The sequence below is a fragment of the Pyrus communis genome, chromosome 2 (genome assembly GCF_041283825.1).
Source record: "Pyrus communis isolate YQ-2024b chromosome 2, ASM4128382v1, whole genome shotgun sequence".
In the NCBI taxonomy this organism is placed as follows: Eukaryota; Viridiplantae; Streptophyta; class Magnoliopsida; order Rosales; family Rosaceae; genus Pyrus; species Pyrus communis.
Genome location: NC_142566.1, coordinates 29,222,298 through 29,237,718, shown reverse-complemented (window position 1 = coordinate 29,237,718; position 15,421 = coordinate 29,222,298). Strand labels below are relative to the sequence as shown.

Sequence of the window (15,421 nt, the reverse complement as noted above, 5' to 3'; positions counted from 1 at the left end):
ATTTTGCACCAAAAACATTTAAGTTTAGTCACATCCTTTACTTTAACTTTAAATTTGTTAGATCTTTTAGGAAAAAGACTTACTTTAGTAGTTGCATTGAATCTATTAGAATTCTTACTTGTATTAGAGGAACATCCAGCATTGAATGATTTCTTCGCCATTCCAGTTTTCACAAAATTGACATCCTCAACTTCTTGCCCTTCTTTTGTTTTTGTTGGGTTTCTTCTTGCACACATTGTGCAATTAACTCATCAACATCCTAGCTTTTGTCTTACGTATTATAAGACACCTTAACTGGTTGTACTTCATGGGCAATGCTTAGAGAATCATGAACACTAACTATATTTCACCAATATTGACATCCATGGAGTAGAGTTTTTCTGCTGCATCAGTCATCTTCATTATGTGATCCTTTATTGAACCAGTACGCTCAATTTTGTAAGTGGTTAGCAAGGACACATATTGACTGACTTAAGCTTTTTCTGATTCCTTGAACTTCTTTTCAATTGCCTTCAGATAATCTATAGCTAATTCATTTTTATTGATTCCACCTTGAATGGTATTAGTCATACTACTCTCCAAGATAGAAACTGCCACCTTGTTGGCTCTTGTCCATCTCTCATGATCTGCCTTTTTAGCCCTTGTACTTTGATCAGTAATGATAGGCTTAGGATTGTCAATTGCTATATCAAACTCATTGAGAGTTAAAAGCAATCCAATTTCCCTTCTCCATTTTTTGTAGTTGCTGCCACCAGTAAGAATTGAAATTTTGGCCAAATTTAGGGTCTTCGTTGATATTGCAGACACTGAAAAAAACCAATGAAATCATATTATGAACCTTCTAGGTTTTTGATTATCAATATACATAATCTTAACAACAAATAGTTGAGAAGTACATATAGAATAAGTGAATTCACAAAAAGGTAACCCAAAACTTCATACTGATCAATCATAAACACTCTTTTTAAATGCTCTGGTAGAGCTGGAAGGATAATATTATAAACTTGTCCTTTCTCTTTTACACTAGTTCCAATCATTCCTTTGATTGGATCATTCACTAAAGTGAAGTCCTTGCTGATTCACACGGGATTCCAAAAGCCAAACCTAGCCCAACCTACTTAAACAACCCAATGGCTTGGCCCATCATCATATTCATTCAAATTTGATCTCGATAACTGAAGGGCAAACATACTTTATTTCCAAAGATGATTATATTGGCTCATAAAGTAGTTAATCTACTATGACTATCTATATACATGAAAAAGAATATAAAACAAAATTAAAGTAGAATTATCGATTGGATTTCAAATTGTCTTGTTTAAAAAACATACCTTATTTATAGGAGAACATCAACAATTGACAATGGAAGCAAGATTAATTTTGTATCAATGACTCATAATATTTTAATAGGACCGAGAGAAGGAACTCAAAACCCAGATCACCAATGCAGCAAGGATGAAAATAATAAGGTTTGCACTAGCAACTATGTGATACCCCCATCCTAAATTTATCGTATTTTTATATTATCAGACATATGAAATTACCAAATTGCCCTTAAGGCTTGAACATTGATTTTCGTTGACCATCTCGTCGAAATGCGTATTACTAATCTTCTCAGTTTATTCTTACTGTACTCATCGCCATGAATACGTGGGTGCAAACAGATTTGATTTTGGATTTATAACAAAGATATTACGTTTCGAAATGTCGAATGTTTTTCGAATATTTTCACGTTTCGTCTTTTGTGGCCTTAATCTGTGAGCCAATGGGTCCCACTTAGGATCTTTCTCCGCTTGTTCTTACCCCTACCCATGAGTCCTTCCCCCTTTTCCCTTTTACTTTCTGTCAACTCTCTCCTTCTATAACTCTCACTTCTCTCTACACTCTCCCTCTCGGCTTTCTTTAGAACCACCCACCCTCAGGGCTTTACACACAACAAAAATAACAACAACAATACACAACAACCTTGGCACCCCTGTGATTTCAGAAATGAAGAAAAACCCTCCAAACCTTTCCAAACTCGCTGCAAAGTGCACTCACTGTTCATCAAGCATTTTCGACGAGTTTTCACATTCTCCAGGGAAGGTAAGCCTTGAACCTCATCCAAAAGTTGTAGATCGTGTCTTGGTGTATGTTTGGGAGTAGTTTGAGAAGTTTTGTTGATGTTTGGACATGGGAAACTCACAGGGAAAACTTCTCCAATTTTCTAGCGAGGACCACCAATTTCGAGCCATTTTCTAGCTAAACCATGGCAATTTATCATCGAGAAAGGTACCATTATCTTTATCTTATTGAGAAGTATAATTTTTGTTTTTGAATCACTCGATTTTGTTGAGTATTGAAGAAGTTATGAACATTTAAAGTTTACCTAGAAATCCGACGAGTTCCCCAGTTTTGCCACAGACCAGTCACCTTTCAGGCAATTTTCCGGCCATCTTCAGCAACCATTGTGCTTCCAAATGGTACAATCTTGTTCTACAGTTTCTTAGCTTCGTTTTGATATATTATGGGTTGAATTTGATTAAGAAACGAAGAAGTTACGAAGCTTTGAAAATTGCTCAGAGTTTCAGCCAAAAACCCAGTTTCCGGTGATTTGGTTGACCCGATCTATTTACCTTTGACCCGACCCACTAACCGTTGACTCGACCCGTTGACCGTTGACTCGTTAACGTTGACTTTTGGGTTGATTTTTTGGGGTTTCGGCCGAGAACCTTCCTAAACTAATTTCGACGTCCTGATTCCAAATCTGCACTCTGTTTTCCCAAATCCAATCGTTTTAGTAGAGTTTTATTAATTGGTCCCTTTATATGCTTAGGTGCTTTTGTCAGTGGCGTTTCCGTCCTCCCCAGTTTTGACAACGAAGTATCGATGAGTGGAGCCCTTCCAGAATGCATGATTTTATTACTAGAAATGCATACATGAAAATCATGATTTTATGACTACATTTTATGAAACGTGATGAGTCAATTTCATATTATATATTTTACCGTATTCTTAGTGTATTTTGGTTAATAATTTGGAAGAATCTTGATAGTATCAAAATATCAGATTTTTCTACCAAGCGATGATTTTCTGGTAATAAAATAAAAGAGCAATGCGCAGTGTTGGAATAGTGACGTTTTAGGCTTGAATGACGTTTTTGGAGCTCAAGATGACCTCAGATGGGTTTGTGCCCTTCTAGAGATTTGTTTAGAACATCATGATCTTCAAAACAAGCTATTTGGGCCGGATTTGGAGGAGATTTGAGGCTAAAACGTGGCTGGACAAATACTTGACAGATTCCCCTAGTTTAATTAGGGCTTTATTTTATAAGATATTTTATTATTATTTAGTTTCCTTGTTGGAATAAGAGACATATGTTTTAAGGTTTGTGCGATGGCTTAGCAAATATAGTGCTTTGCCGTTCTTAGTTTTTTCTACGCTTTCTTTTATGCAACTTTAGAGACATAAAGAATTGCTAGGGTTCTCGGAGATTTTATACTTTAAGGTGTTTTCATTCCGTTTATTCTTAATAATATTTTCTATGATTTCAATTACGAATATGTGTAACTAATTCCTTTTGATAGGGTGAAGCCTTGAGCCTTAGCATGAATATGTGATTTTTATTTAATTGTTTATGATTGATTGCATGCGCACTTTGAATTACTAATCACCGTGATTAAAACTATCTAATTGTCTTAATGTCTGATCACCATTAGGATCATTAGAAAAGTAATTTGATGCAATTTTGGTCGGAATGTTCCCTGAAATTGACGCTGGTTTCTTGTGATTAATAATTGTAATTTCACTTAAGATGAACACCACATCTTAAGGGTTGCATGGTTTTTCAAAGGGTTTTCATAAAGCATAATGAGTCTTTCATGTTCAGATCTGATCCGAACGTCAGGACGGGTTGCATGTTAGATATACGTTCTATGTTGAAGGTTCCAAATAAAATATAAATTACGAAAACCTAACCTTCAAAGTGGCATGTGTAGATCATAAGTAATTGGTAAAAGTTCATAGGATTGCTAGGTAATGGTGGAACCCTAGTGCTTTCTTAATTTGATTTCTCCAAAACTTTTCCTTTTCTTTCAACTTTAACATTGCAGATTGTTTTATTTTTATTAATTAAACTCTTTTTCTTAAATTAGGTCATAAAAATCAATTATCTCAAATATCTATTTTACAATAATTAGTTGGAATTTGATTTGTTTCGAATTATTTAATAATCCCTGTGGAGAACGACCTTATGAGCTCCGTTTATACTACAATAATCTTGTCATTCTTGCAAGTATTATAGGAGTTTTTAGCCCATTTACGTGTGTGGTAAATTCCCTATCAAAACGTTTATGAGTTATCAGATTTACGCTTTATGAAATATCATGCTTTATCGGATTTACGTTCTTTGAAAGTCTTATGATTATATACTATGAACATGGTTTATGATGAGGATTCGAGATAGAACGCTCCTATGAATTTATGATATGATGTTTGTGCTATTGAGCTCCGATGAGATATATTTTTGAAAGATTATGTTTATGATTTTCTATGCTTACATATGGATTTTATATATCCCTATGGGCGGGTGATGAAAGGCCTACGAACGAATGATACTTATATATGGCTTCGGCGGGGCGATGTAGTGGCTTCAGTCGGAAGATATTTATATATGGCTTCGGGCGGGAGATGTAGTGCCTACGGGCGGAAGATACATATATATGATTTCTGTCGGGAGATGTAGTGCCTACGGGCGAAAGATATCTATATATGGCTTCGGTCGGGAGATGTAGTGCCTACGGGCGATTGCAATACCACTACTAAGCATACTATATGATATATGTTTTACGAAGGTTTTATGGCATACTAGGGTTTTCGGATAACCTATTATTTATTATGCTATATGAGTTTTCTAAACTGGGGGTTAGTACGTTAAAGAATAACTGTTTTAGTATTACATATATATAAACTTGGTCCACTCATGTTTTGTTTTGCGCCCCCTCAGGATTTAGAACCGAGGCGTACAATCTTGGGGTCAAGGCACTCCAGCATTGGTATCTTTGAGTCTTCTCAGTGTAGGACCCATTCCACTTGTAATCGCACTTTCTAATATTATTTTCGCTTGTATTTCGAATTAGTAGTATTCTTTGAACTTGTCATGCATTATCATTTTTACATTGTTGGCAATTGAATATTATATTTTATTAAGGTTTGTACTTGATTACTATATTGCGTCGTTACACACAAAAATTATATGCATGTTTCACATGTTCTCGGCATATGCATTCATAAAATGGCTTGCGTCACCCTCCGGTATCGGTCATAACGTAGCCTTCCCGTTGTCATTCGGAAATTGGATCGGGGCGTGTCAAACTGACCCAAGATCAATCCCCAAAAGTCCAGACAAGGTATGTTTCTAACGGTCATATTTTTAAATAAATTCTCTGTTTATTGAAAACGCAATGTCGTTTTCGTGAAACTCTGTTTTTCAGCAAATTCGTTTAAAACCAGTTTTGAAACCTAGAAGTCGCAGAACTTTTTTTTGCTTTTTTAATTTTTTTTAATTTTTTTTTATAATAAGAATTCATTCGATTCTGACAATTGAATTCAGGGACTTAAACACTTGGCTCTGATACCACATGAAAACTATTAAACCACAAGAAAAATTTAGTCTCACTAATCACAACAGATCAAAACACAAAACCTTAATCCATTAACTAAATACTACATACTAACCCGAAGAATTCTCACTTGATGATGCCATGAAGCTCTGAAGCTTGAATGATCGCAGCAGGACCTTCTCCTTTCTGTCAATAAACTTTGTGCTCAAACTAATAATATGACTTAGTTGCAGAAGACAGCGTACTATTGCGAGAGCAGAGGTTCCAATATATATAGGCATATATAATCATTGGACTCCCTATTAGAATCCATATGGAAAACAGTAATTGTTTTCCATCCTTCGTCAGATTGATATTATAGTAGAATCCTTCACAAACAAGGATCTGCTTTCATCTTCTATTAAGGCTTTCTTTAAACTAATTGGACTTAAACAGCACATGCTAAAATACCTAGTCTCACGCTCATATTCCAACAATTCTAAGCCGAATAATGCTATTTTTGCAAATTTATTGATTATGTTGTAAATTAATCATCTCTATAAGGGAAATAACCTCCAATTGTGTATGTGGACCTACATATATTTGGAAGGTATAGTCATAAATCTAATATCAAATGTAGTCCAAATAGCGACACTTTGTTAAGTCAGTGTACAATAGATTTTCTTTGGGTAAAATCCTAACTAAAGAAATGTATTATTGCGCTCTATATCTTGTAATCCGAAAAGTCGAGAGAGGCAAACGTAGTCTTCAAATTAAACAAACTAAGTTATAAAGACAATTTTTATTAATTAATTACGCAAGGACACGTTAAGAAGCTTGAGTTGTAAGCAACCATGAGAAACGGTCCCAAACGATATTGACGTACACATATCTTCAACTTGGGGAGCCAACAAAAAATTACGATATCTACTTTTCTATCCACTACTCAATTATCATCATCAAGTTCATGCATGTTCCAGTAAGTGCTTGCTAAGGACGTTGGTTAATAACCAAGTACCAGTAGCTTATCCTGCATTCCGAAAAGGATTCCAAGCTTCATCATTTAGTGCTTATCCATTTACTCACATTTCACTATGTCTCGACCGTTCTAATAATTTAACGACTTATAACGTTATGCATGCATAAAGTTAATAAAAAAAAAATGTAATTAGTTTTATTCTTTTTTTAGCTTTTAGTTATTTTTGTAACTGACGGTAACTTCTCTCTCCCTAAGTTTCACTCATCCTCTCGAGAAATTATACAGTGATCCGGTACTACGGGTTGGCATTATTGAGTGATAGTGCGTGTCCATTAAAATTTCACCATGCGTACAATTAATATACATAAGCTTAAGCCGTTTATTCCGACGTTACAAACAAAAAAGGGTGTTATATATACTGATCCTCTGCCATGGCAACGCCATCCAAGGCTTGCCGGACCGGCGGCGAGTCTAGCGACCAGATACTTAATAATGTTTGATCTCCCATCTTTGTGCGATTTTATTTTCTAACATTGGATAATTGAGATTTGGGAAAGACCTGTAGGCATCAAGAAGATTAAGTATCATTGATGAGTGATCCAAAAGAGTTGAGTTGGCTTGTCGGGATCTTATCTCCAAGACTCCAACTTCTGCCGATGCAAGATCAAGCATCTTTATAGGGAGATGAATGTCATTGTAAACGGTAAAGCCAATTCAATCTTTCCTTGGATTTGGGCTGTGTTTTGTTTGACAGACCTCTCTATGTTGTGGGAAGCTAGTTTTTTAGGGATATTATTGGGGTGGTGTATTTTTCTCTCCCTTTTGTTAGTGTTCTGCTGAAACAAATGTAAAGCTAGCTCAATTCATCGATGGGCTGGACTTGTCGGTTTTAATTCCTTCTCCAAGTCCTTACTAAAAAAGCTGGAAAGAAAAACTACCATCTGAGCCGAGAGATTTTTCAATGTGCAGAAGATGGGATAGTATATCACGTGTCACTATACAAATGGCGGTATATGTGTGTTAAAAAGTTAATAACTTGAAAAATACAATTTTTCACCACTTATATGAAAACATATGGTGCACCACCCGTATTCCGGTCACAATGAAAAATTTCTCTATTTGAGACCATCTACTAATTTATTTATTTGTCCCCTATAAGGAAACACTACAATAGCAGTACTATAAATAGTAGCTAGGGTTCGTTAAATAAAGTTTATTTGTGCGCTTAATTTTTGGTCAAGTATATACTTCGTTAGAAACAAGTGAAATCGTGCTTATCAAACTTGATAACTTAACAGACGTACTTACTTTCGGTACATAATTCGGCATGGATATGGACCAAACTTTCACTACTTTCACTATTACTTGATAATGAAGTAATATTGCGACTACTGTTAAGTTGCTTTTTCTAGAGTATGTGGTGGACAATTCAATATATTAAGCACAAAAGTTCGCACATAGTCAATTAAGTGATGGCCTGACTTTGAATGCACAAAACTTGAGATCATGCATGCAATTTCAAAAGGTGGGCTAACTTGCACCGCCCCTTACTCGATGCCATCTCCTCTTCACAGAATAGTTAGGAAAAGGAGTAGGATGATGCACAGTATTTTCTTCAGTTCTAACGTCACAACACACACTTGTGAGAGAGCGTATGTTAAGAATGTGAATCTCACATCGGAAACTTTGCATATTCTTATAAGATATTTTCTAAATTAATGTCAATTTGATTCAGTAACGGAACCCCAAATTGTTTCAAATTTTAGTAAAGATTAAAATAGGTGGTTCCTATATATTTAGTTTGTCATATATTTATTTTCTAGTTTTAGACTTTTAGTTGAATTATGAATACATTTCGCGCACAGCGTAACATAAGCCTAACCACACGGTGAGATATGTCTTGATGTATCTGTATGAGCATAAAGGTCAACACCAATCACATGGCGAGGGCTAGAGCTCCACACAAACAAAAATTTCTTGAAACAGGGAATCCCTGAAACAAGCAACCAGCATTCATGAGTCATGCTGCCTAACATGGACAATTGGACATTGGAGTGCATAACATATATATGTTGCATGCATATATGCAGAACTACTGCATGGGACCAAAAAGCTTGATCCCGACTCCCCAGACAAAACATTCCGGGAAAGTTAATCAGAGACCATCACTGGCTCCTTGTGATTGTGATCTGATCTGACAAGTGTGGACTGGCCAAGCTTAATTTTGGTGAATGGCCAGAGCCAGGAATTCGTGTTAATTATTAATCCAAATTAATTGGTGTATACTAGATTAACCATCGTCATGCATGCATGTGAGACCAACGTTAAAGGAGGAGATGCAGATGCACTAATTGTTATAAAATTATATCAATATTCCTTCCTTTTTTTTTTAAATTTTTTTAATTATAATGCGACCAAGCAATCATTGGATTAACTGGAACAAAAAAAAAGAAGAAAAAATAATTGTATTATAACGTACATTATAGCGTTTATTAATGGGAAATAATTAGTTTCCGTACATTTCATACATTCCTCAACAGTGACTATAGCTATGGCATATATCATCTCTTCATGGTCACGCCAATAATTAGTTATCAGCTCAACGGATTTGCACATGCATGCCATTTTTGTGGGATACATTTACAAGTTTTATAATTCTTTGTTCACATGACAACCCTAGCTAGTCTAATCTTCTTTTATCCTTTATTTTCTTTTGTTACAAACAATAGTGTTAGTGGGTTAAAGGGGGAGAGAAAAAAGGAGGGGGGGGGGGATGTCAATGAAGATTGATCATTCATACCAGCGGAATGGATATTCATTACTGTTTTTCACCACTTAGTTAAACGGTAAACCGCCATCTGCTTTCCATATAACTCATTAATTTAGACACATATTTTACTTCCAAGAAGATGATCTTTCATGCCACATATATTCACTTGTATATATCTATTGTGCTACAGTTTATTCCGCCATTGATATCCTTGCTAAAAGTTAAGACTCGCAGAAATAGATTGATATATAATTAATTTTGCTATTAAATAGTGATTCAAACTTGGGTCCTCAACAAACATGAAAAGAAATTTGAAAATATATATCCAAAACTTAGTTTAATTAAGATGATACGAGATCGATAATAATATCCAAAAAGAATTTTAGTTAACGTCACCATAAAACATGTTGACCAATATGAGAATATATTCAAAACTTATTTATGCATATAATATTATTCACAACATTAACATGGGGCTGTTTGCCGATAGCTTGGGCTCACTACATGGCTTACTTATCTGATTAAATGATTGGAGGGCTTGAGATCGAAACCCCAAATCATGCCCTAAACTCATGGAAGCAAGCAAAACACTAAGACCGGGAAGTAAAGTTGATGCAATCCCATTTTCTCTTTCTGGTGAAGAAGGAAAATCAAAACATTAATAATCCCAGGAATTTCTATTGTTGCTAGATAGAAGCCTAGAAATATATAATTTTATCTTGTGTTACATTCAATGGGGATTGGAGGCTTCACATGCATTGTGGTCGCGCACACACACACACACGCTCACACACACATATATACATATACATATACATATAATATTCTGCTAGCTCTAATTAAACATAACCTCGCAAGGAAAAAACAAAGCGCTCTTTTGATGTTCCAGCCTTCCAGGGTTTCTAATATGCTTTATAATTATATATTTAATTTGTTTGTAGATCGATGGAGGCCGGATGATAATTTGTTTGTGTTAACCATTTGCCAATTTTTCAATTCTCGTAGCTATATCTGATCATTCGATGAGCCGGAATTTATGCTGATATAGAGCAAAATGTCCAATAAGGGTTACACTTAAGAAATTATATATGTTTTTTTTTTTTTTTCAACTGAGAGATTAAGTGTACCTAACAAAGGATAAAATCAAACACTAATGGAAGATAACAATCTCCTTTTAAATTTGCAAAAAGAGATTTAAGAGTGTTGGAAAGAAGATAAAAATGTGCGGTGAACATATATAATAACTACATATATGAGAAATATAATAAAACTCTTATCGTTTCGTCTAAAAAACTATAATGGAGAAACAGTTATAGCAGCTATTTATACAGTTACGCAGTTTATAACAATTTTTAGGTTTGAGAAAGTATGTATGAAATGATTGATTAGGATATATAGATTAGCCTGATCAGGAAGGAACCATGTCCAAACACAAACAGCAAATTAAAGTTATTAAAAAAAGGTAAAGAAGGTAATGAAAACAGTCAAACATGATGCATGGAATCGAGAGATTGTTAAATGTACTTGAAATATGGGGTGATGTGCTATGTCATTATACAAGTGGAATAAATTTTTTATTTTCAAGTATCCCTTAACTACTTGTATAATAATATATAACGTAACAAATACACATTGAAGTGAAAATTTTTATTGTGACAGGAATATAGAAAGTACACCACGTGTTCTTGTCACAATGAAAAATCTCTCCACGTTGAAAAATCTCTTCATGGAATAGAAGGAGGGGGAGGGGTGTTTGGAGAGAGGGGTCCATGCATGCATATTGCCAATTTACCTGAATTGAGATGAATATTACATTACATAAAGTCCAATAATTAACCAACAAAATCAACAGAAGGTAAGGGAGTCGTGTTGTGGTAGTTGGACATGACACGCCGCCGCTTGTTTCTCCGTTTTCTACTCCATTCGCATGCATTTATCACGGCCTCTGCCCCGTACCTCATGTTGCTAATGCTTTTCACCCTCCTATAATTTACATAACTATTTAAATTATGTACGTACCCTCTAGCCTCCTTCAAATTGCAACCCTACCCAACCTAACAAGGCAAAATGTTGAATTGCATTCACATGTATATGAAGAGTGCCGCAGTGCTATTGTATGCACGTAGTCCGTTATTACTGTTGCATAAACGTCTAACATCTTCAAATGAGATGTTGATGTGGCAAATTGAATAAAAATGCTAAATACTCTTCTTTTTCAATAGATATGTTAAATATGTATTTTATTATTTTATGGACCCAGAGTTAAATTAACTATTAAAAAATAATCATAATTAATTTTTATTTTTATTCTATTGGTTGTTAATGGGACCTATGAATTAAAAAATTAAATTCAAAATATTTGGCTCCTTCTTTGTTTGCTGTAACAAAAGACAGCTAGAAAGCAAAAAGTCAAATGAATCAACTGCCACATTATATTTGACGTATTCATTGAAGAACACCTAAATATCTTTTAATCCTATTTGACATATTTGACATCTCATGATCTAACCATCCAATTAAATTTTCGACCAAAAGATAAATAAACTAACCGTCCAAAAGCAGAAGATGGATAAGGTTGGGAGATCCTGCACAAATATTTGTGTGCGGTAGTCCAACTCCCACCATAAATTTATTTTCGGTTTTCCTACCAGTACTAGGAGAGGACGAAATGTAAGCATATAAATAAACTGCGCCCAAATTTCCTGTTCGATATCACATTGGGACTTAACCTATATATTTTGGAATCCCATGAGAATCTGTAATTTGGTGGACCAATATGCAGAACCATAATTACAGTAAAAACATTTTCCTTGGACCAACAACAAAAACAAGCTCCGTTGCTAGCCATCCGTTGGCTTTTTAATATATTTATTATCTTAGTTAATTGTTAACGAATTAATGATGTGTTTTTCAAATATTTTTGAAAGAAGGGAGGACAATTTAATTATCTTATTTTGTGCATATTTGATTTTCTAAGAAAGAATTAAGATATATAATGAAGGACGGTTTTAGTTGAGGGCATTGAGCGTCAAGTGATCACAGAGAATGAAATGAAGAAAGGTGCGAAGTGATGGAGGGCATTGAACTTGCGCTTCAAGCAGCCAACCAAGCTATGTATAACATCAGCATACTAATTTAGTAAACCGTAAAGAAAGATGACTCAAAATGGAGGTGGCCCAGGTGAGGTGTATTGGTGTGCACTGGTGTTTATACAGTATACGTGATTACAGTACCCCAAGCCGCAATACGTAAGGTCATTTTTGTAAAGTAAAAAAAAAAAATAAAGAAATAAACCTACGTAAATTTCGGCGCCTCTTGCTTGCTTACTATTTCATTTTTATTACCTGATTGATTTGCCCACAAAATCGCAATTTTATTAACTATCCATTTCTTCATTTCAAACCTATAAATACCGCTCAAAACCGTTGCAACTTCCACACTTCACATCTCCTCCTCCTCTTTCAACTACTCGTTCTAAAGTAATTAAGACAAGTAGCCTCTTTATTTCTCCTACATCTCCATCGCACTCCTTTTTCAAATCAGAAAATCCTAAAACCAGCCAGCACAAATGGCAAACCCCAAAAGCCTCTCATATCCAGCAGCTGCAGTTTTTGCGTTGTTGATGATGGCTATAAGCATTACTAATGTGGATGCTGCAGCCGTCACTTTCAGTGTGAGCAGTTTAGGAGCCAAAGCAGATGGCAGTACTGACTCCACCAAGGCCTTCCTCTCTGCGTGGTCCAATGCTTGTGCCTCCGTCAACCCCGCTGTCATCTATGTCCCCGCAGGGAGGTTCTTGCTTGGCAATGCCGTGTTCTCTGGCCCATGCAAGAACAACGCCATCACCTTCCGCATTGCTGGCACCCTCGTCGCCCCGTCTGATTACCAGGTCATTGGAAATGCCGGTAACTGGCTTCTCTTCCAGCATGTCAATGGGGTCACCATTTCCGGTGGAGTTCTCGATGGTCAGGGCACCGGATTGTGGGATTGCAAGTCCTCAGGCAAGAGTTGCCCCAGCGGAGCAACTGTAAGTTTAACTTCTTCACTTATTTTATCGATATGGTTAATTTTTTTTATAAAGAAAAGTTGGAACGTCGTCTCAACAGTGTCCCAGTACCTTTCATTCATATGCAAGATATTAACTATATATTGTGATTACGTGCATGTATCAAGTAAAAATTAAGATAATTTGGTGGTGACTCAAGGAAGTGATTAATTAGTGGAACATTATTAAATTAATAATTTGTCAATTTCCACCGGTAACGTGCTAATGACGGTTTTCTCCATTAACTACTTTTAACTATATATGGGTCGTTCGGTTTTCTGGGAAATGGCAATATGTACAGGTAACTGATTCTAATTAAAGAACATTAGTCTCATTGTGTTCTTACTTCTAAAGAGTTAGCTTGAGTTCTTGTACAAGGAGTTGCAACATAATATCGTGTTCATGTCGAAAGAGGCGTCCCGAGACACCATGGGACACCAAATCCCTTCTTTATTCATGTTTCTAGATATTCATAATGCATCCACAAGTGAATTTGCTTTCTCTACCGTTCATCCCTCGCACGATTTCTGACTCAACCTCATGCCTTCACTAATTGTCGTATCAAAGCAGCAATATCATAAAAATTGATGATAAATAGCCCCACAAATGCATGTGTTTGTATGGTATTATATAACTGATGTCGATAATTTCGAAGGTCAACCACTTAATTGCTTGCACTAGGGGAATCATGAGTTAATAATTAAGTTCCAAATTCCATTTGGAATTAATACTTTAGTTAATACGAAATTATGTACTAGATCTGTATATGGAAGTTAATTTGTGTAAATTAATCATATGTAGACACTGGGCTTTTCCAACTCCAACAACGTTGTGGTGAGTGGATTAGTATCACTAAACAGCCAAATGTTCCACATTGTCGTCAACGGCTGCCAAAATGTGAAAATGCAAGGTGTCAAGGTTAACGCGGCCGGCAACAGCCCCAACACCGATGGCATCCATGTCCAAACGTCATCTGGAGTCACCATTCTCGACTCCAAAATTTCAACCGGTGACGACTGTGTCTCAGTTGGCCCCGGCACTACCAATTTGTGGATTGAAAACGTCGCATGTGGACCCGGCCACGGAATCAGGTACATATCTAGCTACATAAAAAATAATAAATAATAATAAAAAAAAATTGTATACATATTATTTAAGCTAATTATTAGCTAGATTAATGTATAATAATACACTTCTAACTTTAACAATATTTGCTTGTGCAGCATTGGGAGTTTAGGGAAGGAACAACAAGAAGCCGGTGTACAAAATGTTACAGTTAAAACAATTACATTCACTGGTACTGAAAACGGCGTCAGAATTAAGTCTTGGGGAAGACCTAGCACTGGATTTGCTAGGAGCATTCTTTTCCAACATATTGTGATGACCAATGTTCAAAATCCAATCGTTATTGATCAAAATTACTGCCCTAATGACAAAGGTTGCCCTGGCCAAGCTTCTGGAGTTAAGGTCAGCGATGTGACGTATGAAGATATTCATGGTACATCTGCGACGGAAGTGGCGGTGAAATTCGATTGTAGTTCCATGTATCCTTGCAACGGGATCAGACTGCAAGATGTGAAGCTCACTTACAATAACCAAGCAGCTGAAGCTTCATGCATCCATGCAGGCGGAACAACTGCCGGTACGGTTCAGCCGACAAGTTGTTTCTAACTCGAGTTGTAGTTTTTTCCATCAACTCCTCCTCACTCGGGGTCTCGCAGTACTAGTTGGGATAAAAAAGAAGGGACTAGTCATACTATAAACTATATATATATATATATATATATATATATAAGAATTAAAGAATATTTCTAGAGTAGTAGCTATAGCTCTAGCTCTAGCTCTAGCTCTAGGTAGTTGATGTATTGAGATGTATTTTGCTTGAGCCTGCGGTGTTGGCAGCCTATTGGGCTTCCTGAGAGCCTGGCCCTGCATCATCCAAACCCGCTTCATGGAGAGATTCTCTTTTGCATTGGGTGCTTTGTATTATGGAATGTTGTAACTTGAAAATGATAAATGCAATATAAATTAAAACTAAATGTATTGTT

At 35.8% G+C, this 15,421-nt stretch overlaps 1 protein-coding gene and 1 pseudogene across 1 annotated transcript; one reads left to right on the top strand and one right to left on the bottom strand.

The window, feature by feature from the left end:
* Positions 1-318: 318 nt before the first annotated feature.
* On the bottom strand, positions 319-11,289 carry LOC148698899 (uncharacterized; annotated as a pseudogene).
* Positions 11,290-12,761: 1,472 nt separating this feature from the next.
* LOC137748664 (polygalacturonase-like) lies at positions 12,762-15,412 on the top strand. The gene is made up of 3 exons (XM_068488832.2): positions 12,762-13,355; positions 14,175-14,464; positions 14,597-15,412. Exons 1-3 carry the CDS (start codon positions 12,897-12,899, stop codon positions 15,042-15,044), a joined length of 1,197 nt encoding a protein of 398 aa, XP_068344933.2. The 5' UTR covers positions 12,762-12,896; the 3' UTR covers positions 15,045-15,412.
* The last annotated feature ends 9 nt before the right edge of the window (positions 15,413-15,421 follow it).

Excerpts from the sequence above, each read along its gene's own strand:
- LOC137748664 (XM_068488832.2), top strand. The coding sequence starts at position 12,897 with ATGGCAAACCCCAAAAGCCTCTCATATCCAGCAGCTGCAGTTTTTGCG. Across the intron at positions 13,356-14,174 it reads GTTGCCCCAGCGGAGCAACT|ACACTGGGCTTTTCCAACTC; the intron begins GTAAGTTTAACT and ends AATCATATGTAG. Across the intron at positions 14,465-14,596 it reads GGACCCGGCCACGGAATCAG|CATTGGGAGTTTAGGGAAGG; the intron begins GTACATATCTAG and ends TTGCTTGTGCAG.